Source organism: Ixodes scapularis, unplaced genomic scaffold (assembly GCF_016920785.2).
Source record: "Ixodes scapularis isolate PalLabHiFi unplaced genomic scaffold, ASM1692078v2 PGA_scaffold0__279_contigs__length_252992795, whole genome shotgun sequence".
In the NCBI taxonomy this organism is placed as follows: domain Eukaryota; kingdom Metazoa; phylum Arthropoda; class Arachnida; order Ixodida; family Ixodidae; genus Ixodes; species Ixodes scapularis.
In genome coordinates this window covers 178,022,093-178,046,448 of record NW_024609835.1, presented here as the reverse complement: position 1 = coordinate 178,046,448, position 24,356 = coordinate 178,022,093, and the positions used below count along the sequence as shown (strand labels likewise).

At 43.3% G+C, this 24,356-nt stretch overlaps 1 protein-coding gene across 1 annotated transcript in view; it reads left to right on the top strand.

Annotated features, from left to right (window-relative positions):
* The window catches only part of LOC8035724 (microtubule-associated protein tau), a 100,299-nt gene extending 91,591 nt beyond the window's left edge, over window positions 1–8,708 (top strand). The window contains exon 8 of the mRNA XM_029980623.4: window positions 5,448–8,708. Within this exon, the coding sequence (XP_029836483.2) occupies window positions 5,448–5,612 (165 nt within the window). The 3' untranslated portion in view covers window positions 5,613–8,708. The remainder of the gene's footprint in view (window positions 1–5,447) is intronic.
* The last annotated feature ends 15,648 nt before the right edge of the window (window positions 8,709–24,356 follow it).

Below are 24,356 nucleotides of genomic sequence, written 5' to 3'. Positions count from 1 at the left end.
CCTGCGCCCACTGCGCGAATTGCCGGTATTGGTAGGGCCATCTCTGGATAAGCTAGGAAAACATTATCTTCGTTCGAAAAAAATTCAGTTTTCGTGTGATCATTTTAATTCTCTTGACCGTAGAGAATTGTAATTTTAGTATGTTACTTGGACCAGTAAAATACGTTTTGAAAAAAGTTACAGTTTGATACGCCAAGTGCCTGAATTTTATAAGCCATTTTGATGTGTTAATTGTTTTTTGGGACAGGCTGTAGACTAAGGTTCAAAATTGGGGGTGTCGAGAGCTATTGTCCAATCTGAAGCTCGACTGGTTCGGCGAACCATCGTACTTTTAGAAAGGTTCGACACGTGCGATTATTGAACGGTGTTGCCAGACTTCTGCACACACACATTTCGAACTATTTGGAAACGAGTAAGCTATAGAGTACTTGATTTTATATTGCGAAATGATTACCAATTGTTTGACAGTATAAAAATAAATATGCGTATTTTTAATACTTTAATTATTTCATTAATGTCAACGAATGCTACACTTTTCCTCCGTCAAGTGGCGTCAGCTCGTTTTAAAATTTTTGCGCATGCGAACAAAAATTGAACTTTTGACTAACCTTTAACGAGCTTTATGTTACAAGTTTTGAAAAAGTCGAACCTATTCGAACTCGATCCTCGGCAGGTTCGGTACACCTTTATTGGAAACCACTTTAGACTGTCCGCACATATTAGTTTCTCAACGTATTGCGCTGCGATTTTCTACTGGTGCGGCTTAGCGGTGGAAGCCGGGAGTAAAAAAAAACAACAAAATAACTTAAAAAAAAAAATCTTGTTTTGGGCAATAAAAGGTGAGATTCGCAGGCGGTGCGTGTCGTCTCCGCAATGGTGCTGACAGATGTCGGAAGCGTTGAGGACGCCCCGGCGCCGAGCTTAGCAGACGATCTTCGAAAACTTTTGACTACCGTAGCATCCCGAGAGATGGCCCACCTAAAATCGTAAGCAAATTGGGTGAAAATAAGGACTAGGCTAACTTTCGGTGTGCAATAAAAAGAAAAGTTAGAAAATGCTAGTTCGAGATTCTGTAACCTGCGAAACTTTTGACTGCAGAGAGGGGGCGCGATGAACCAAAGATTTCCAGTCAGCAGTGTTCGCTTAGCTCCCGTCGTGGCAATGTAACATCCTTTCTGCCCGAGTCTCCATTGGCCAGGGTCCTCAACTACTAAAAGCAAGCTATCGGTGTTTCAAAAAAAAAAATGGCATTCCGTGCCAAAGATAGGGGCGGGTTATCTTTCGGGTGTGGGGCATCTCTCGGGATATTACGTACGCTTCCTCACTGCGGCGCGCATCTCTGTAATATTTATTTTACTAAATTCGTAGATAAGTACGCATATCCCTCAGATCTCTGGGACGGAGATGATCGAACGAGGCGCCGTATCCCCTCGTAGAGAGTCTAGATTGTAGAAAGGGTCCATCTGAAGCCATGGGGAGCGTTTGCAATGTAATGGTGGACGCCTTCCGCGCCGATTGGTCGCAAGTGCGCATGCGCTGCCTTGTTGCGTGTTGATAAGGAGGAAAACAGGCGGAAAGACAGATGGGCCCGCAGACGATCGAAGCGTTCGTTACATCCCGGCAGCTTGTATTGAAAACGCGGCCCGTAAAACACATTACCTCGATCGAGAGCAATAGACCGATCTCACCAGGAGTTGCGCGACGCCACCGCTGCCGCGGTGCATTCTGGTACCTGTAGTTCTCCTCAGTTTTCCGGCCGCGTCAAAGCGCATTCTACGCCCGGCGTTTGGAAATTTTCGGGTTAGCACGAGTCTTTTAGCCCGGTGTTTACTCATAATTTTCAATCGGTGGCTTCACTTGTTGTATTCCACGGAGCTATAATAACAGTACCAGGCAAATAGGCCTCGGATATTATGTCTTCCCGAAAGAAAGAAGCATGGCAAAGAAAGGTTAACACAACCGGACAGAGCGGCTGGAAAATGAGCCTTTTGCGATTTGTTTCGCGGTTTGCTTTATTGCACGTCAGCTAAAATGTGTAAGATTACAGGGCACGAGACATAGAGCGGACCAAAGTGTTCCGTACGCTGGAATCTCTCTGAGCATTCGTTCCGTAGCGGTCTATCCATCGGTATGTCTCAAATAAGACCTCCGCAATGCTTTTGCGGAGGCCATTTTTACATTTTTAATACACTTTTTGCTCGATGTATTTTGGTGGTTATAACTATTATTGCGACGACATGTTTCAACCACAGCTGTGCTTCAAAAGATCACGACAATCACTAAAAAAGAGCAGCGATTCCCGATATGCATCGCTTGAAATAAAACAACTTTTTTCGGAAGCAGTCTTCACTTTTTCTATATATATAAACGTGAAAACACCACAATAATTCAATTTAGAAGTGCAACACTTACCGCCAAAAATGTAACAAACGAACCTCATTAATTTTGTGGTCACCTATTAGGCCGGTGTTACTGATCCATTCTGCATTAACAACAATGCGAGATCGCAGAATAAAAGCTTTGCCTCATCGGGCGACTGCTAATGTTTGGAGCTTGCGCAAGCAAAATAAAACTGAACAGAAACTGTGCACGAAAAATCATCCCCACCTTAAGCTTTCAGGTATCTGGCATGGTTGCTTCTTTTTGACAGATGCGTATTGTTACGGCGCGTCAGGCATGGCCTTTCTGTAGATCACTTCTTATTTCTGTGCAGGCGTCTCCTGCAGTTAATCTGTACCTTGTTGCATAGGCTGTCAACCAAAATGAAACAACTTTTAGAAAACTATTGCTCACCGAGAAAGTCTATTTAGCTCCTCTATACTTCTTTTTCGATTAAAACTTAGGCCCAAGCCTAAGCACTATCAAGCACAGTTTTTCACCAACACATTTGATGCTGCTCTGCGGCGCGACACCGAGCCGATGGTCCCTCGAATTTTCTTTTTCTTTGCCATTGCGCCATTGTTTCCAAGGTAATTGAGACGTCCAACCAGCCGGAATGCTCGAGTAGTGGTGTCGTTTTTTTCCCGCGGCCGCAGTGCGACCACCGCGTGAACGGCAGTGGGCTCACGCGTTCACGAACACGACGAAGCAGACGACAAAGCGATTCTCAAGCGATAAGACGACTGAAACTGCTTTTCTGCGGATGCTCACAAACTAAGGCATTACAAACAACACACGTTATGAAGTGCATACATGCAGGAGAATCAAGCTGATACCGGGGCGTCTCAAACGATAATCTACGATGGTATACGTACAGCTCTATGTAGCCGGGAAGCCGGAAAGGGATGACTATAGCATGGCGGCCGCACCACTTCCGGAATGCGCGCGCCTTCGCAGTTCGCTTGGTGGCATCGGTCTATTGAACACTGTCTTTACTACAGGCTCTCTATCATCTCGTACTTCACATTGCGGCATCTGTCGGCAGCACTTACAAGTTATCGAGCATTGTTATTGCACCGTTTGCGGATGCCGTCGGAAATTGCGTAACACTTTTTTGTTTTGTTTAGCGAGAAAAGCTTTTTTATTGCTATTTTTCTGCAAACTTCCAGCCCCTAACTGCACTTTTGTAGGAAATCACAGCGCGATACGCTAAGAAGACAAGTTTGGCGAACCATTTAAGGCGAGTTCAAAGCGTTAGTGTGCATGCCCTGCAGTATATACTGGTCTAACAAATACCTTTTATGCGGTGCGCTGTTTGTTTTTTTGTTTTTATGCAGTTTTTCAGTTTGGAGTTTAAAATTTATAGCTGCCGAAAATCGTCACCGCAGAGATTTGAGACGAGTGTGTTTGCCGTTTAAAGTTATTCACTATCGTTTGTCTCCTTAGCAATTTCGTTGCAGGTCGTGTCGGCGACAATTTTGTTGTTTTCTTGTTACTAACAAAGGCGGCCGGTTGTTTTTTTTTTCCGAAAATAATCGCTGGAAAAGGGGAACCCGGGACCTCCCTATTTCCAGTGGAGCGCTCTACCAACTGAGCTAACTAGGGGTTAGACGTCAGTAGAGCGAACGGGTTCTATCGCCTGCCACCAACTTGACACCAACAAGGGTGAAAGCTTGCAGTTTAAGGGAATGATTACAATGCAATTCATTACAAAGATGCAAGCGAGCTGGACAAGAATGACGAAAATAATCCCTGGAGAAGGGGAGCAAGTGGGACAAAGGACACACATAAATCTCCAAACGCAGCTAGTTGCCTGGTGCACGACCAGAAAAAGTCCGCCTGGTCCGGGTATCAAACCCGGGACCTCCCTATTTCCAGTGGAGCGCTCTACCAACAGAGCTAACTAGGGGTTAGACATCAGTAGAGCGAACGGGTTTTATCACCTGCCACCAACTTGACACCAACAAGGGTGAAAGCTAGCATATTAAGGGTATGATTACAATGCAATTAATTACAAAGATGCAAGCGAGCTGGAAAAGAATGACGAAAATAATCGCTGGAGAAGGGGAACAAGAGGGACAAAGGACAAACATAAATATCCAAACACAGCTAGGTGACTGGTGCGCGACCAGAAAAAATCCGCCTCGTCTGGGTATCGAACCCGGGACCTCCCTATTTCCAGTGGAGCGCTCTACCAACTGAGCTAACTAGGGGTTCGACGTCAGTAAAGCAAACAGGTTTTATCAGCTGCTACCAGTCTAACACCAACAAGGGTTATGTTTGTCCTTTGTACCTCTTGTTTCCCTTCTCCAGGAATTATTTTCGTCATTCTTGCCCAGCTCGCTTCCATCTTTGTAATTAATTGCATTATAATCATAGCCTTAAAGTGCAAGCTTTCACCCGTATTGGTGTTAGACTGGCGGCGGCTGATAAAACCCGTTTGCTCTAGTGACATCTAACCCCTGGTTAGCTCAGTTGGTAGAGCGCTCCACTGGAAATGGAGAGGTCTCGGGCTCGATACCCGGACTAGTCGGATTTCTTTCGGTCGCGCACCAGTCACCTAGCTGTGTTTGGAGATTTATGTTTGTCCTTTGTTCCCCCTTCTCCAGGAATTATTTTCGTTATTCTTGTTCAGCTCGCTTGCACCTTTGCAATTTTATTATAATAATAAGTCTTTGCTTTGTTTATTTTAGCTTCATATTTCTTAAACCAACGCTGTATAATTTAGAAAGATAAGGAGGCCCTTACTTTAGGTTCTAGTAACTGTGGTACAAATAACAAAATCCCACTCAAGAAACCTTTACTTTTAAGGAGGGAACAACGCCCAATGCGACATCGTTAATATTAATCAAGAAAACCAGCTTACTGTAGAGCGAACGCTGTGGCAGCCCGGAGTGCTTGTTCAACATCCCTGAACTTTTAGCATTACAAAGTATCGTAGAGGCCCCAGCACCAGTCACGTCCAACATGCCAAATGTATGACCCTTTATAGTATAAACTAGAAGCCCCGGTATAATAAAGCAACAAGGCACTCCTGGATAATCTCTTGTGATCTGGATTGCTCGCAGAGTCCCACAAACCTCACGAGTCCCCAGCCCCAGCACGGTTTTGAAGAGGTGGCTGCTGCGAACGGCCATGACGACTCGGACGTTTCTCCGACCAAGGAGGAAACTTCGGCTGTACCGCCAGGCGCCGCTAGCGTGCTGGCAGCCCCTGAAGTGGCCCAGTGTTGATGCTGCAACCCAAGCACTACGCTATACAGCGACAGCAGTAACAACAGCAACCCAGTGCATCTCTATTTAACAAAGTACGGCTTCTTCAAACCTTCTTTCAGACGTGTCTTTTTCTCTTCTTTAGTACCGTATTTATACTATATGCATATACCTGCTTTTCCTCTTCTCTAACTTCTTTTAAGGTTGCATATGTAATCTGCAAACTTTCGTCCCCTTTCCTACCGTATAACTATGATGTAGATGGCTGTTACGGAAATACGATAGCCGCAGAGACGTGTCAATAGTATGTAAGGCTGACGATACACGAGAATGCACTCTGTCTGCAAACATTCAGAGCTGAGGTTCTTGTTGAACAAGACCCGTTCTGGTTATGCTTACAGTACAGTGAGTCAACTTTCTTGTAATTTCAGCAGCTATGTATGTTGTCATGTTTTGGGTAGGACTGGGACTATAAATCACAGCACTAAGTCAGCTTTTTTCAGTTCTTATTGTGCACGCAAAGAGCTATAGTATTGTGAATGTTTGTGAAGGTCTTCTAGTCTATCAAAAACACGCTCTCCTGCTATTAGAACAGTCACCCATACATAACACGATTCCCCCTCGTCATTGCTTTTAGTTATCATCTCTTATAATAAGTTTGTCATAATTTTCAGATGCCGAGATTGATTTTACACTGCCGCGAGGCTGGGTGTGCCGTTTTGTGTGTATAATGTATCTTTTGATACAGACTGCACTCTAATTAAACGTATGTCAGAAACATTGGCTGCTTGACTCACGAAGCTTCTTCGTGAAATAGTGCCTGAAAGCTTTCTCGCGGGCTTCGGAGTATCCCTCGAAAGAGGAGTTGCATGAGCTTTCGGCAATGTAGTGACTGGACGACTGTATCCGGTGCCGTTTCGTAGGCTTTGAGCAGTTGTATGCAGAGCGCAAGCTGGATTAACACAGTAACCGTGATGATCATACTTTGCACGCATCTTGAAAGGTCAAGAGACCCTTTCAAACTGTAGGTTTAGGAAATATTTTACAGCGTTGCGGGAATTCGCGTTAATATACATTTGCGAGTTACATTGAAAAACAATCTTTGCGCAACATAGTCGAAGTTTGTTAAGACTACTGTTCTAACAGTCCTTTAATCCCCTTTAATGCGCAGCTGTCATGTTATCGCACTTTGGTGTGGGAGACTATACTTTTTATTCAAAACATTTATGGGTTGAGGAATTTACTCCTGGCAAATCCTAAGGCTACATAATACGACGTGTTTACTAGGACCTAGAAATTTGGTTAAGTAAGTTATATAAAGCATTAAATAGCTTGCAGTCGCTCTTTGAGAATAAACTCATTCCAATAAAACACATTTATGTTTTTGCTTTTCTGAGTGAAGTTTGACGTGATCTTTCTTTTTTCTTTTTTTACAACACAGGCTCTAAAATGGTTTAGCAGCTCTTAAATTAGGCACTTACTGTACGATTGAAAGTGAGCCCTGAGTTATTCTCCAAAGCAAAATGAAACGACTTTCAGCATCAAAGAATGCCGGGAAACACGGAAACAAATCAGTACGATAGGGATTAGGTGTAAATACTCCATATTTCTTCATAGAAACATTTCATATTTGAATACTGACCTCCAATGTACCATACACTTCCCCTTCTCCCGAGTTTGATAAGAAGGGAATGTTATTTATCTTCTAATTCGCTGTTGGAGGTCTCATTTGTATGCGTGCCAGACTGCTACAATTCTGCCCAAGATGTACTCCGAAATCCTGTAACGTACGATATATCTCACGTAAATAATAATGTCTCTTTGTCGCACAGGAAGCTCGTTCATTCTGCTGCGTGCTTCTGTCAGTTTTGTGAGTGGTTTTATGGCAATGATCTCCAAAGCTGATTTGACTCTTACAAGGCGAGAGTGTAGCTGTGAAGACATTCCTATTGCCAGTGACCGAACATTAGCCGTTGTGCTACAGGTGCATATTTCGTATTGCTGTAAAAAAACACGAAGTGCTGTGATTCCATGCAAGTGGAACGGACGACTGAGGTGAGGAACGGCGGTTTGTTTATGAGGAATGGGGCAGTGCAAAGTAATATATTCGTATTATATATATATCTACAGCCTGCTCTGTATGAAGTTGATGTGCCATTTTGTAAAATGTTTTTTATAAGAATTGTGAGCACTACATTCTAGGTCGCTTTCCCCTCACATTTTGTTATGTACAGCAATACTGTTATCAACCAAGTCACGGTTTTACAAATGTATAGCTTAATTTATTTACAAAAATACATCGTGGTACAAGGTGACAAAGATTTTATTTTCCGTAGAGGAATGTCGCCGAGCCTTATTAGCTAGGGTTTCTTACACACTTTCACCCTTTAAAAACTGTTTGAGCTATATGCTACGGTGGAGTCCCACTTCACATTTAGTTCGAATTGACACCATTCGTTGCGTTTTCTTTTGATTCGCGGGAATCCTAGAATGCACCTGCGATTGCAAAATGTTGACCCTTGAAAACAGTATTGCTGTGGGCTTCTTTGTCTTAATTGTTCTAGGAATTTACAAGATGTAGGTTAGAATAGTTACGAAAGGATCCAGATAGATATAATCCACACGGGTAATTTATTTAAGAACACCGATTTTTGTGGTATTTTATTTCTTCGAAAGAGTCAACTTGTTTTTCAGTAGCAAAAATAATGTAATTTTGTTTGTGTCTTGCTGGTTGAAACTGCGGGGTGTAACCGAGGGCAGCTGCGAAGAAACAAAGCGACCGGAATATCTGTACAAGGACAACAAGCATCATAACGAATTTGTAATTACCGTTGTTAATGGGCAAATAAATGGCTGAAAAGCATCATGAACGTTCAACAAATCATCCCATAAACTATTATAATGCCAGTAGATAGCCTTCCAGTACAGCCTCATTGGTGAATATAACTAGACTGCCTGAAACGTTACTGAGTTCAATGTTTTGTAGCTCTGTACCTGTTATTTGTGTACTGTGCATGATTTGCCAAATTACTGTATCGATACACCATCACTCTGCCTGCTGCTAAACAATGACTGTATTTTGTAGGTCCAATAAAATAGAGAAGTTAAACTGGCAAATTTGTTATCTTTGTATTTCATGGAGAGTTTTACCTAGGGGTGTTTCCACGTCTGTACGGGTCATATTTTTTGCTACTTATGTAAGAAATACACGTGACGGCTGGGCTCTTGGGAATAACATTCCGATATATGTGAACACTGTAGCTAAATTTTTCCCAAAGATATAAAATTGAGAAGCTGGAGGTGTGGACATAGCCGTGATTTCACTATGGTAATTCGCACAGCCGCTAATCTCTCACCAAAGCAAGCACGTAGTTAAACTTGTTTGCATTTATTTTAGATGCGATTGACAACATGCACACCAAATGTTAAAAATTGCAATTATATATTTATATCAACAACAAATTACAGAACACGCAATTACAGAAAACGCACAAATTACCTATCAACCAACAACTTTATGCAAAACTTCGCAAAATATATCAAAATGTTTTTCTTGAGTTCTAGCTTACGAATGTATAAAAAATTGTTTAGCCGTTATTGCAGTTTTGTTATGCAGAAACGTGTCATTTTTCTAAAAGTATCAAGATTGCACATCAATATTACAAGAAAATACTTCGCCTTTAAACTATCCTTAACTCCTTGCAGTAATGGGAACTAACTTGTAGTGGCAAAATATTAGCAGCATATGACCTCCAGTTGAAAAAAGCGACAACAAACCTTCACTCAAATTGAGCTAGCTTGTCTTCGTTATAGGGGCTTTGCCCCACGACCTCGGCTCCAAAAAAATATTCTCTAGGAACGACAAGGTGTGTACAACAGCGCTTCTCTATTGAAGAGCGTAGAAAGTCGCCCCAACATAAAACCACGGGTCTAGGAAGAATAAAAGAGCGGAGAACACAACACAAACTTTGAAGAACAGCAGAGTTTATAGGACCTCGCCAAAACAAGGAAAGATCGAGGAAACAGAACATAGTGTCGTGAAAATTGGACCAGACGTGGCTTAACAGGCTAAATTCTTACAGCACTAGACAGGCTTCCGACTGCGAGCATCCGACGTCAAGCATCCCCGAAAATAATCTCCGTCAAGACTACGAGGTCCGACCAACTTCCTAATTTCAAGGTGATAGATTATCATGTTTCCTAACCAGCTCGTTTGCGTTCGTTCACTTCTTAGAAAACAAACCGAAGATTTGTTTTACGCTTACTCTGTTCTATTTACAAACACAAGAAGTGTGCTTCCTAAACGCGATCCATTGTATTCTCTAATTGACTCAACGCAAGCTGACATTGTTTTTTAACCAAAACGTGGCTCAGCCCTGATATTCATGACTCTAAAGTTTTCCCCTCGTGTACGAATTACAATTTGTATAGATATGATAGGGCGTCCAAGCGGGGCGGGGAGTACTGATTGCTGTGAAAAACCACCTGACGGTATCGCGTGTCTACTGCACCGGGCTTAAAACCGGTTTGGTTATACCTTTCATCACCTTCTTTGCAAACATTCTTTGGCCTCTGCTACAGACCACCTAAGAGTAATAATGCTGTGTGCCTCTATTACGAGAGTGTATCGATGATATATCTTTAAAATTCTCAAACGCAACGCTTATACTTTTAGGAGATTTTAACTACCCCTCCATCGACTGGAACAAGTTCGCAGCAAATGACAATGAATCAAAATATTTCATCAACATGTGTTGGGATTTTAATTTTACACAGCTCATTACCCGGCCAACTCGAATCACTAATCACAGTAGCAACATACTTGATCTTTGCTTATCTACGGATTTCTATGTGATTAACAACCCTTCACTACTACCTGGGCTGAGTGACCACCTGATTGCACATTTCAACTTTTCGTTTCCTATTCTGCACAAATGTATTCTTCATAAGCAAATAAGGGATGACAGCAAAGCGGACTAGAATTTTATTAACACGGAACTAGAAGCATTTTATGTATTTTTCAGGGAGGCGTTCCATAGTTACACAATTGAGAAAAACTGACTCTGTTTAGAAATAAATTATCATTCCTCGCGAATAAATACGTGCCACTGGTGAACATCAAAACAGATAGTCACAACCCGTGGTATACTAAAGCAATCAAGGGACTAGCTAGGCAATAAGAAAAGAAAAAGGATTACTCAAGCGTGCTAAACAGAAACCCTTAAACATAGAGGCGAAAAATAAATATAAAGAATGCGAAAAATTATATCGATATCAAATTACAAAATCAAAGTCGAAATTTTACGGTACCAATTTAGTACAAGTATTGGTCGACAAACACTAACAGTTCCGGAACGTAATCAAGCCGAAGCCTTTCACCCCTCTTGCACCAACCGATGACGAACGTCTAGTTCTCTTCGACGACCAGTGTGCTGATTGCCTAAACAGTGTTAACCAGCGAAAATCTTAACATTCCGGAACTACCTGCCCTTCCTCATCCGTCTATGGAAACAATTACCATCGACTATTCTGGGGCTGTCAACGCTATTGAAAATCAGAAACTTTCCTCGAGTACCGGCGGTGACCTGATCAACTCAAAAATACTAAAAACTACCAAGCATACATCATCTCTGTTTTTAACCGACATTTTTTTGTGAATCCCTTTCGTCAGGTAACATCCCTCATTACTGAAGAATGAGCCGTGTCGTCCCCATAATTCCGGGAAACGAAATTAGCCTTTAAATTATCGTCCTATGTGACTATATCACTTACCAGAATCACCTTAGAAATATTGGAACATATATTTTCTAATGTTATCAGACATATCGGATTAAATGACATTCTTTCCATAAACCAACACGGATTCAGGAAATAACTATCATGCGAAACCTAACTCCTCGAATTCGTTTATAACATTGTCTAATTTGTACCATAAACAACACACTGACGCTATCTTCCTTGTTTTTTTTAAGGCCTTTGACAAAGTACTTCATAACCGCCTTATAATAAAACTTCACCAGTTCAAAATGGTCCACTTCATCATTACTTAGATTTTTCTTATTTCTTTCTGATCGCTGTCAATATACCGTTGTTAACAACTCAGTACCATCCAAAACGAGCATAACATCTTTATCCAAAACGAGCATAATTGGTCCTAGCATGCTTCCTTAAGGAAGCATGCTAGGACCAATTCTTTTTTCTTTTTTTAATCTACATCAATTACCTTCCTCTTTGTGTATCTTACACAATCCGCCTTTTCGCAGACGACGGCGTAATCAACCGTGCTATCCCGTGCACTAGCGACCACTCATCCCTTCAAACTGACTTGATATTCATTTGCACAATGATGTGATAATTGGCAGATGTCACTGAACCTAGATAAATGCAAAGTACTCACTTTTTCTCGCCTTTTGTCACCGTCCTGTTATAAACACAGCAATAACGATCTTACACTCGGTTCATCGTCTGATAAATACCTTTGTCTCCATATAACCACCGATCGAACATGGATCACCCACATCAATCTCATTATTGCTAAGGCGAGCAGCACACTCGGTTTTCTGCAACGGAAGTTAAGATTCGCCCCCCCCCCCCCCCTAAAGTAAAACAAATGGCATATCTAACATTAGTACGGCCAAAGCTGCAATATGTTGGATCCATATGGTCTCCGTGGCAAACTTATCTGAAAGATGGACTAGAAGGTATAAAAAAAAGAGCATTGCGATTTATTTATTCCAATTACTCTTATTCCACATGCGTGTCTGAACTGCGTAAACGAGCGAACCTACCTGAGCTCACTTTAAGATGGAGAATATTTCGTTTGACACTGTTTTACGAGATTTACCACCATAAAAACCCAACAATTAGAAATGAACTATTTCCTCTTCCCACTTCATTTTTAGAGCGCAGCTCTTAGGGGCCCGTTTCCGGCTTGAGCGGCGTCGGCGTCGCCGTCGGCGTCGCCGTTGGCGTCGCCGTCGGCGTCGGCGTAACCGCGATTTCACGTGACCCCCGAGGTCACGTGACCCCCCCCCCGAGGTCACGTGACCCACCCAGGTCACGTGACACCCCTAGGTCACGTGACCCCCGAGGTCACGTGACCCCCTTAGGTCACGTGACCCCTGAAGTCACGTGAGCCCCTGGTCACGTGACCCCCTGAAGTCACGTGACCCCCTGAAGTCACGTGACCCTCTGAGGTCACGTGACCCCCTGAGGTCACGTGACCCCCAGAAGTCACGTGACCGCCTTGAGGTCACGTGACCCCCTAAGGTAACGTGACCCCCTGAAGTCACGTGACTTCTGGGGATCACGTGACCCCCTGAGGTCATGTGACCCTTCAGGTCACGTGACCCCCGAGGTCACGTGACCCCCAAAGGTCACATGACCCCCAAAGGTCACGTGAGCCCCTGAGGTCACGTGACCCCCTGAAGTCACGTGACCCCCTGAGGTCACCTGACCCCTTGAGGTCACGTGACCCCCAGAAGTCACGTGACCGCCTTGAGGTCACGTGACCCCCTAAGGTCACGTGACCCCCTGAAGTCACGTGACTTCTGGCGATCACGTGACCCCCTAAGGTCATGTGACCCTTGAGGTCACGTGACCCCCGAGGTCACGTGGCCCCCAAAGGTCACGTGAGCCCCTGAGGTCACGTGACCCCCTGAAGTCACGTGACCCCCTTGAGGTCACGTGACCTCAAGGAGTCACCTATCCCTCAGTACGCTTCCATCTTCCTCCTCAAGAGCTGCGCTCTAACCGGCGTTACAGGGAATTGTAAACGGCTTTCATTTTTTTTTTTTCTGAGATAAGATAACAGCTGTAAAACACAACCCATATATGCATGCACAACTTCTTACTCTAACTCTTCCCATACCTTTCACAGTAACTGAACGGAACGCGTTGCGCAACAACATTGCCACATCTAACAATATAGATGTATTAAAAAGATGTTAGGCGAACTTTTAAAATCCGCAATTAACTAGTATTTTTTAATATAAGTGTGTTTGAACTTTTTGTCATCTTTGTTTAATGTTTTGTTGACTATTTTTGCTTTAATGTTCACGAGTGTATGTGCTTTTATTATTGACCTACAAATATGAGCTGCCCATCCCTTGTATAAAGCCCTGTATATTAGGGCCTTCAAGGCACTAATAAATTAATTAATAAATAAATACTGTCCCAAGTTTTGTTTTATATTTCTGTGTCCTTGTGCTACTACCTAAGCCCCCCCCCCCCCCCCCCCCTTTTCCTATTTCTTAAGGAGTGCGGCGGACGTCACTGCTGCCGGCAGTTGTGAACAGTATGATGGCCTATTGCTTTGAAACCTAAGCGTAAACAATCATTCTATTTAAGTGAAAACTTGTCAGCATGAAAGAAACCCTTATTTTTTTTTTATTATAGGTCTTTTTCCCTAAATAAATGGCAGAGGCGCCCACAATACCGTTTCCTGATTTGAGAGAAACTAGACCTTGGTGAATGTAAGATTATAAATGAGTTTTCTTATGATTTATTTCTCCAACTAGATTACGTTCTGTTCACAGACTTTCGCCCAAGCTCCGGCTCCGCCCCATGGAGCGGAGCCGGCGTCGTCCGTAACCGCGAAAAACGGCAGAGAAATTTCCTCCGCTCCGTAACGCCTCTTAAAATGGCTGCGACGCGGCCCGCCCGCCGCATAGTTCCAAGGGACGCCACCGCACACTCCTGGCGCTGCTACCGCGCGCCGCCTAAAGTCCCTATATCTGGGAAAAGTGGCGCATTCTCTTCCCTCCTCTTCCAAAATACCCTGCTTACCCCACTTCTAACTTCCGGTTTGCGACGGAGGTGCCCTCTCGAATTTCCCAAGCGTCTCGACGTCCCAGTCAGCTGGAGCGGGCGAGTTGCCGATCGTGTCAACTTTTCTCGTCATAAAAGTGTGGCAATCACCTCCTTTAGAGCCCACATTCGCATCCAACCGCCCTGAAGCCGCTCCAGATCTGTTGTCCAACCGTGGATCCCAAAGTGCTGTGGATAATCGTCCTAATCGTCCCTACCGTGTTGCATTAGGTCCGTGTCGCGCGAGTGTTCGGCTTCACAGGAATTGAAAGTCGCTTTTAATAATCATATCGAACCGCCAAATTGCGATTATATTGTCCACGATTTCAAATGATTCACTAATTTTTAATATGTGTCCTTGGCGAGCTTTCGGGAGGGTTTGGCCTACGGGCGCTAAAAACAATTCGGCGGCCTAGAAACAAAGATACTATTTTCTTTTCAATCGGGGAGGCGTTGATGTGGTTGACGCTAAGCTAGCATTTTAAGCTGACTGCACTACTAGCAATGATACAAGTCGCTACGTATTTCTGTGCGTGTGTATTCTGTGCATTCATTTATTTATTTATTGAAATAACCCCACAGCACCCGTAAGGGCATTATAGTGGGGGAGGGGCAAATACAAAATGAACATGACGCCAAAGACCACTCAATTGCTTAAACAGTCAAAACTCAAAAGGTGACTTACCCGGAGCAATCAACATGAAAATAAAAACAAACGAAAACACAAACCAGCCTAAAGCTAGACACTGCACTCGTGAATATATACAGTCAAAGCTGAAGTTTGTAGGAATAACAAGTTTTAAGAATCTTACAATGCGTGATAAAATTGAGAGCTTACGTTTGTTGAGACAATCTCTTTAGGTAACTGGTTCCAGTTGAGTATTGTGCAAGGAAAAAATGAGTATTTGTAAATGTCTGTTTTGCTGGGAAAAGGCCTAATTTTTCTGCTATGATCCAGGCGCCGAGAGATAAAGTGAGGTGGAAGCAAATATTGGGTTTTGTCGATTCCACGCTGATCGTAATACATGCTATGAAGGAGCTTCAGGCGGAAGCATTTACGCCGATTTAGTAGAGGCTGCCAGTTAAGTTCACGTTTCATGGCAGTTACACTTTGACCACGCGAGTATGTATTAAGGACAAATCTGGCGGCTCTGTTTTGTACCAGTTCTATATTATTTATCAGGTACTGCTGGTGGGGATCCCAAACTTCTGAAGCGTACTCAAGAATGGGCCGAATATTTGTGAAATACAGAGTGTTTTTGACCTCTCGAGAAGAATTTTTGAAGTTACGTTTGATGAAGCCTAGCATCCGATTAGCTTTAGCAGTCATATACTCAATGTGAAAGCGCCATGACAAATCATGGGAAAGGTAAACGCCTAAAAATTTGACTTGTAGTGACATGTTGAGGGGAATGCCATTAATCTGGTACATGCTGGTGATAGGATTACGCTTTTTAGTTACACGGACAAAGTGTCATTTGTTAACGTTCAAATCCATTCCCCAAGTGCTGCACCAGTTTGCTATGCGGTCAAGGTCGGCCTGCAGAGTGATACAATGGTTGAAAGAACTTACTGCTCGATAAATTATACAATCGTCAGCATATAGGCGCATACTAGAAAAAACGTCTACAACAATGTCATTGATAAATATTAAAAATAAAAGCGGCCCCAACACCGAGCCCTGGGGTACACCAGAAATGACGGAAATAAAATCAGATGACTTGCCATTAATTAACACTTCTTGAGTCCTGCCACTAAGGTAATCTGCTAACCGTCCAAGAACTTTATCACCTATTTTTAAGGACTTCATTTTATGCAGAATAGATTTATGTGGCACGAGATCAAAAGCTTTCCGGAAATCAAGAAAAATACAATCTGTTTGAAGGCCTTTATCGTATGCGTATGCCAGGTCATGATAGAATTCCACTAGCTGAGTTGTGCATGACAGGCCTGGGCGGAACCCATGCTGGGATGGAGTAAAAAAATTATTTTGACTGTAAATGTTGAGCAATACTTGTGTAGATCACATGTTCCATAAGTTTAGAAGACGTGCTTAGCAACGATATGGGCCTGTAATTTTCAACTTTATTTTTGGGGCCGCTTTTATGCACAGGCACAACATGAGCTTTCTTCCAGTCAGAAGGAAAAGTACTATCTGAGAGAGATCTGGTAAACAGGACGTGCAAGAACGTAGCGAGTATACCCGCACATTCCTTAAAAATCTTGTTAGGAATGCCATCAGGACCTAGAGACTTATCAGGTTTAGGTTACCCCAGAAGTTTAACCAGTCCGTCAGAATGGAATTCAATTTCCGGCATGTCGCGCAACTGGTTTACTGCGTTAGGCAGAGCCAAGTGCACCGCAGTTATCGGGGGAGGAAAAACTGATTGGAAGTATCTACTAAAGCACGTAGCTTTTGCTTGGTCATAGTGTATGATCTGTTCAATTTCCTCAATTGATGGTATGCCAACCTGGTCCTTCGTGTTGCTTTTTACCAGTTTTCAGAATTCTTTAGGGCTCCTTTTAAGACGATCACTTAAAGCGCCCTGAAAAACATTTTTAGCTAAATTTGAGTTTCCTTTTGTAGAGCTTACTTAGGTCGCGTAACCGAGTAAGGGACGCGGCAATAGAAGTCCTGCGGAAAGTTAAGTATGCATGCTTCTTTTTCCTCAAAATTTGCCGTAACTCTTTATTTATCCAAAATTTGTTTTTTTTTGCTCTCGAAAAGATTAGCTTGTGTGGGATGTAAGTGTCGATTAAGGCAGTAAGCTTAGTTTTAAAAATGTTCCACAGGGTTTCAACGTCCATCTCATAGCTGTACATTTCAAAAATGGCAAAAAACGTTACAAGTTCGTCAGCAAGGCTAGCGTAGTTGCCCTGATCGTAAAAATAAATCCTGCGCGGGGACTGCCGAGCCGATAGCGGACGTTTACATTGTATACTTGCTGTAACTATGTCGTGATCGCTAATCCCCGGAAGGTGTGCGACTGCAGAAATAGGTGTTCTGGAATCGCAAAGAAGGTCTAGTGTACAGTACTTGCTCTATTGAAGTCCACTCTGCTTGGTTCAGTGACGTATTGAGATAACCCAAAGCTTGAAACGAAGTGAGAGAATGTCGCGTATAATATCGAAGAGCCGGTAGTTAACATTTGCTTATCATGCCATGTTATGTCAGGCAGGTTAAAGTCACCCCCAATTACAAGATAATCACTTGAAATGGAAGACAGCTCGTCAGATAGGGATAACAGTGATTCATGGGTTGCGCTGGGAGGTCGATAGTATGATCCGATAGCTATGATTTCTCCGAAATTCAGATAAATCTTACACCAAACCGATTCACACGATGAACAAGGAACATTTATTTGCGAACTCTGAAGGTTGTTTGCGATTAGTGAAAAAACGCCACCACCATGAGTAGTTCTATCCTTTTGATAGGCACAATAATTGGAAGGGAAAATTTCTTCGTCAGCTATCTCTTCGGTTAGCCAAGATTCCGTACCAATTACTAGGTTGCGTCGTAGTGACACGTTCAGCAAAGTCATCAATTTTATTTTTTATGCTGCGACAGTTAATAAGTAGTGCCTCAAGTTTCGACACAGATGACAGTGACACAACATGCTTCCGTGGTAGTAGCTATGATTCACTCTGTCGGGTGGGATCTGAGCTTGATAATTTCATTTGTTGGTGCGTAGACTCGTCCCAGGTATATACCTCGCTGTTGACTATTAATTTATCGTAACGTAAAGATACTTGGTCATCTGGCTTTCGGGTATGTTTTATGCTGTTCCAGAGTTCTTTCCGTACTAGCTGGACCCTACGCGAGAAGTCTTCAGTTATAAACACTTGCGACCCCCTCAGTTTACGAGCGTTACGAAGAATATCTAGCTATTCATTGAAATCGTACAGACGCAGAATTACGGGGATCGGTTTACCTTCCATCAAACGCCCCAGTCTATGTATCCTCTCAACACTGGCAACGGTAACACCTAGCTTCTCTTCGAAAATACTTTGAAGCACCAGTTCTTTTAACTCCGTTGTACTTTCATCTTTTACCTCTTTTATCCCGCGAATAATTAAATTATTACGCCTTCCTCTGCTTTCTAGGTCGTCTACTTTCTCGGTTAAAAATGTTACTTTGTCGGATAGGCGCTTTAGGTTTTGCTCATACCGCTCTACCTTTGGGGGAGCCTTTGATAATTCTTTAATTGTTGACTCTATTTCTGTTAGGCGTTCGTTAGTGACAGACATGTGTAGCTCGAGTATTGTCTGCATTGACTTTATGTCAGCCGATAAACTTTGCTGGTTGGCTAAAATTGCCGCAAGTTGTTCCTCCACAGTAGGCCCAGGGTTGAGTTCTACATCGCCGCTTAGGATCAGTATCAGCATACACAGAGAATCAAAGGAACCAGTAAGACTCTCGCACACTGTTTTTGGGCAGGGCAGCACAGCAAGACACAGGTAATTGCTCTTGAGCGAGGATACTAGAATAGGTTTACCAACCTGTATTAAAAATAGGAACAGGTTCATGGACGTCCGCATCGTTGCCGCGCTGCACTGCCCACTGACGATAACAGGCCTTGGGGGGCGGATCCAAGATGTAGTTGATGACGATGACGGTGGAGCATCCCGTTCCGCTCGAGGAACAAAGTCTGCCGTTGTAGACCAGAAATCGGAGACGTGCTCGAAGTGGTTGAAGCTTGAGTTGGTGACCAAAGTTGTTCGCGCTGAACAGCTAATGCTGGTAGGCGCTGGCTCAGGCCGAGGGCAGCGTTGCGACACCGGGTCGACACTCCAGGCAAGCACCTGTATTAAAAATAGGAACGGGTTCATGGACGTCCGCATCGTTGCTGCGCTGCACTGCCCATGCTATAAAAGTTTGCGACACTGCGGGCCTCTTGGTAGTGGCTACGGGTTTACGCGGTGCCGCTACTCTTCCGAGGGTAATAAATACTATTTTCGTCATTTTATTTGAAGAAACAGTTTTTAGAAATGAAAACTCCATAATTTTATCAGTGGCTGTATCTTTTTTGTTATTCGTTCTTATTAAAAAAAATCTAGGTTTAATTACGATTAACGCTGCTTTTAGACCCCTGGGCCAGCGTTCTAGGGCTAGAAACCTGGTGCAGACTTGGGAACCAGCGCTCGGTTTCAGCACCTAATCGAGTGGTTACGAATTTTACTTTTATACAATTTGAATGAAGACCTGAAAGTTCCTTATTCAACATGTCAATATTCATACATATCCATTCTTGTAGATGCATATAAGGCCTCAGCAGCCTATATCAAATCTAAGAAAGGAGTCAAACAATTGCAGGCTATTTCATAAAAGGGAATGAGGCAAAAAATAATTCAAATCTCATCCAGAGAATAATACAGAAAGAGTGAATACGAGATCAAAATCTCCATGAACATACACAAGCGCAGAGGACGTTAAAAAGAACAAAATCACTCACAAATTTATTTATTTCACAAAACTGCCAGCCAAGTAAAAGGCTACGGCAGGAGTATGCGCTACAAGTAGAACGCCTGCCGAGTACATAAGAAAATAGATCACAGAATGAGAAATGAAGATAAATGACACCATACACCATCAAAATGTTTTCTTGACTCTTAACAAATGTGCAGGTAGCTTTACTGACAGTTGCAGTTACTTTTACATATCATAAAATACTTTTAAAGCCCTTACACCTTCTAATGCTGTTACTGGTACGGTACACCTGAAGACAATAAATTGTACAAGCCACATGGGGTTAAACATCGAGCTACTTGATGAGACGGGTCTGCAAGTATCCGACTTCAGATGCATACTCAAGATGAGGATGCACGAGTGTGTTATACGCTGCAAGTTTGACTCAGCTTGTATGCTAAAGAATCCATTTGCTTGTGCATTATGTCTGACAAGAACTTGAAATCCTGGAGATGCCAATGAAGTGTGCGTTCTACAGGCAAAAGCTACCCCGATTCCCCAGTACCACATTAAAACCATGGGAACCACAAGAAAGATGAATCCTAAACACTTTCTCGGGGGTGCCTTTACTCCATCCAGTCCTCTTCATAGTGAACTTTTCGAGACATATAAGTTAATCTGCAACGAGAAAGCGCTTAAGTCCAAATTTTAAATTGTTCTCTTCACGTTGCAACTGATGCTGCTCTTGTTGCACCAATATCAGTTTTATCTGCATTGAATACAGTTGTCTTCGAAGCTCTCTGTTATTCTTCAGCACACCAGAAAGACTGGCATTCTGATGATACTGCCTGATGCCAAGTGTAAACAGTGTGCCTGAAAAAGAAAAAGAAATATTATGATTTAGTCTTGTCTAATGGCTAACGATGAGACAATAAGATCGGATGTTAGTAACAGTGAGCAACTGTCTGCATTGCGCCAGGAAATAAACAGCAGTCAACAATGAAAACTGATCACCTGTTGCTCGGCAATTTGTCCAGGACAAACTGGAGAAGCAAGGGCCTGTAGGTCGCTGCTCAGACCTTGTTCAGGCAGCCGTGGGGCGGTGCACACTTCTAGAATGAATAATTGAACAGAAACAACAGTCGTTGTAGGTGTGCCTCGGTCGACCTGGAAACAATAATATTGTGCTAAACTCGCCAGCAGCTGGGGAGGTTGCCGAACCAGGCTGCTCTAGGGAAGCTGGGAAAGTTAGGTTCTGTAGAGCACTGCTTGGAACTTGCTGGGGGGCCTAAGGAGGACACACTCGCCTAGAATCGACAAAGACTGCACTAGTGGTAGGTGAGCCTCAGTTGACCTGAAAAGAGTATCGGACTGCCAAACTCACCAACAGCTGCGGTCACTGCGGCAGACTGCCCCGAGGGAAAAGCTCCGCTTGGACCTTGCTGGGGCCCCTCGGGAGGACACACACCCCTAGAATGGACAGAGATGGCACTAGTAATAGGTGTACCTCGGTCGACCAAGAAACAGTATCGGACAGTCAAACTAAACATTAGCTGCAGTTGCTCCAGCAGTCTGTTCTGGGGATGTTTCAGTACTGTGGGCATCGCCTTATGGTGTACATTTTAGGTTTTGCTCGGGGTGGCTCGAAGATTTTAGGGAGCCAACCAAAACAAATAAATGGAACTGCATTTTGTAGAGGAGGCATCCAAGATAATCAGTTTGTTCATGGAATTTGTATTGTAAAACAGATAACCTGTCTTACTGAAGAAGAACAAAATATGGTTTGTGAGATGTTGTACATACCACTTATATTTTCCTGTTCCCTTGCAGTGGTGGTTTACTTACTTGGTTGAAGGTAACGAAAAAATAAATGTTTGGGAGAGCATGTTTCCACAATTTTTTGCTCTCCTTTGTTTTGCATGATTAGTGTTTTGAATTGGTTGATTCTGAAGTGGTCCTATAATAGATTGAAGAGATCGGATTTGAGTCGAGAGCACATCATGTAACGCCACCTCAAACGCCCGTTTCTGCAGATCCTAGGTTAGCTTGCCAAAAAGCTGCACGTACAGTTTGCGCTGTCAAAGCTGCTCGCGGTTGTGTGGGGTTGATCTCAAATGTTTTATTTGTTTGCGCTTTTGTTTCCATAAGATTACGAGCGCAGGAGACCCTATTGACGAGAGCGAACGCACTTTGAGCGGGCGAAGCACACACGCTCGTCCAGCAAGAACATCGTCAGAGAAAACATACTCGTGCTTGTCGCACTGGCTGCGCTCGCACTTATATTGAAATGGAGTATAGATACATCCACATGCTCGGGTCCGCCGCCGCGGCAGCGTCGCAAACTATTTGTGCGAAACAGTATGGTACGCGGGCACGTACGCAACACTTGACGAGAGCGCGTACTCCGCACGCATCCGTAATTGGGAGCGACGCCGATGCCACAACTCAAACTCAGCTAGCTCATTTATTTAGCACACCTCCTTATATAGTCTACATATCAAGGCCAACTCCACCAACACAAGCAGACGAGGTCTATACAGTTCAAGCGCCACAGTCTCCATCATATAATGCAAGAATGCTGGCAACCTTACAGGAGTACGCTACGTATTCAAATGCTTTCGCATTCCTATACGTAAACAGTCTTAAATGTCCTCCTTATTTTTTTTTTTTTTAGATATGTAGGTTTTTATTTATTTATTTATTTACCCTAAGGGCCCTTTCGGGCATTACATAGGAGGGAATATTAACACCAATATTAGAAGCAATACAAACAATGAACAAATAGCCGTAACACACTGCGAGCAACGAAAAAAAGAAAAGATAAAAGCCACGAAGAAACAATTAAAAGTTGTCATGGCGAAGCAAAGCATACACAGTGATAATGACTTAGACTTTTTCTGAGATATAAGATATCAAGAAGCCTAAAAAAGTTTGGTAATCCTGTATGACTGCAATGTTACTTGGTAGAGCGTTCCATTCATTTATTGCGAGGTTCAGCGGGGAGTATTTGTATAAGTTAGTACGCGCAAATACTGAATTTACTTTGTTAGGATGATCAAAGCGGGGAAAAATGCGAGTAGCAGACATAATGTGCTTTTGACGGAAAGATGATGAACTATGGTAGATTTTATGAAATAACGAAAAACGTGCGATTCGCCTTCTGGTCGCGAGGGGCATTAAATCTAACGATTCTTTGATACGGGTGATGCTACTAGTACACTGTTAGCAAAAATAACACGCCCAGACGTGTAAACCGTTGTCCCATAGCGGACACGTCGAAACGTGTTCGTTTTACACGAGGCCATCTGTGTTTTTCGTCTACACATGAGGTGCTGTGTAAACTCAACACGCTACACCGTGTCTGCCTTCCGCAAAACCGTTTCGAGCGTGTTCCTTATGAAACATGGCGGCCAGCGGCCGAGAACAGGCGAGAGACGAGCCCAGCGAGCCGCGCGCCTTTCAGCCGAATTGAAAGCACACAGGGCACGTTAGTTCTCGTTCGATGTCTTTTATACACAGTAAAGTCTCCAAGCGGCGGACGTAGCAACTTGCAAAGGTACGTACGTGCGTTGCCGGCGCTCGGCGGCGTCAGTAGCTTCAACGAGCCGCTAGACAAAAAAAAAACAAAAAAAAAAAAAAACGAATGTCGAACTTACATGGATAAATAACTTGAGCAAACTATTTAGAATCGGGCGGTAACTTGCGCCGCCTATCGAGATTTCTAGCAGCCTGTTTTTAAAAAGAAAGACGAGTCTGTTAACACTGCGAACGACCACGACTACACAGCAACCCTACATACAACGCAGGGAACACAGCGCACAGCTACACAGCACCGACATGTACACAAACACAACAACCGACACTACGTCCGACACTTCCTACTCGATATCCATTTCTCCCCGCGGCGCATATAAGCTTGACATGTGCGGGTGAGCTCTTTGGTCGCTGACCATTACAGATTTATAGAATAATACACAAAACACGGCGCAATGGACAGCCGTGTGTTAGAACTGTTTGCATTTAAAAAGTATGGAGTCAAAATCTATAATGTTAGTCCGTTGCAATAAATAACGATATGTTAACAATAAATCTTAAACCGGTCATGAAAAAGTTCAAATTTTTGTTATTTTCTTGCTTGACCAGTGTTATGAGCAGTCCGACTAGCTTGAATCAGTTAGGAAAACAAATTATTGGGATTTTGTCATTACGTATACAATAATAAATGAAAATGATCCTTGCGCAAAGCATTTTTTATATATTTTTGTGAAGGACATCCGGACATCCGCCCATGCACTTCACTTCCGCTAGTTGCAGCAGTTGCAGTACGAGAGCAGACGCCTTCACTTTTGGGGCGTTTTGATGCAGTTTGTTGTCGTATGTTCTGTTGGTGTCGAGAAGAGCGGTGGGGCTTGGGAGTTTGTGACCGGTGTTATTCGTGAACACTGGGGTGGGGCGCTGATGCGTCTTTTTTTATACTGCCACCACCCCGAACTTTGAAGATACACGGGCCCGTAGCAGTGCATTATGCTGAATCGCGAGCTCCTTCTCTG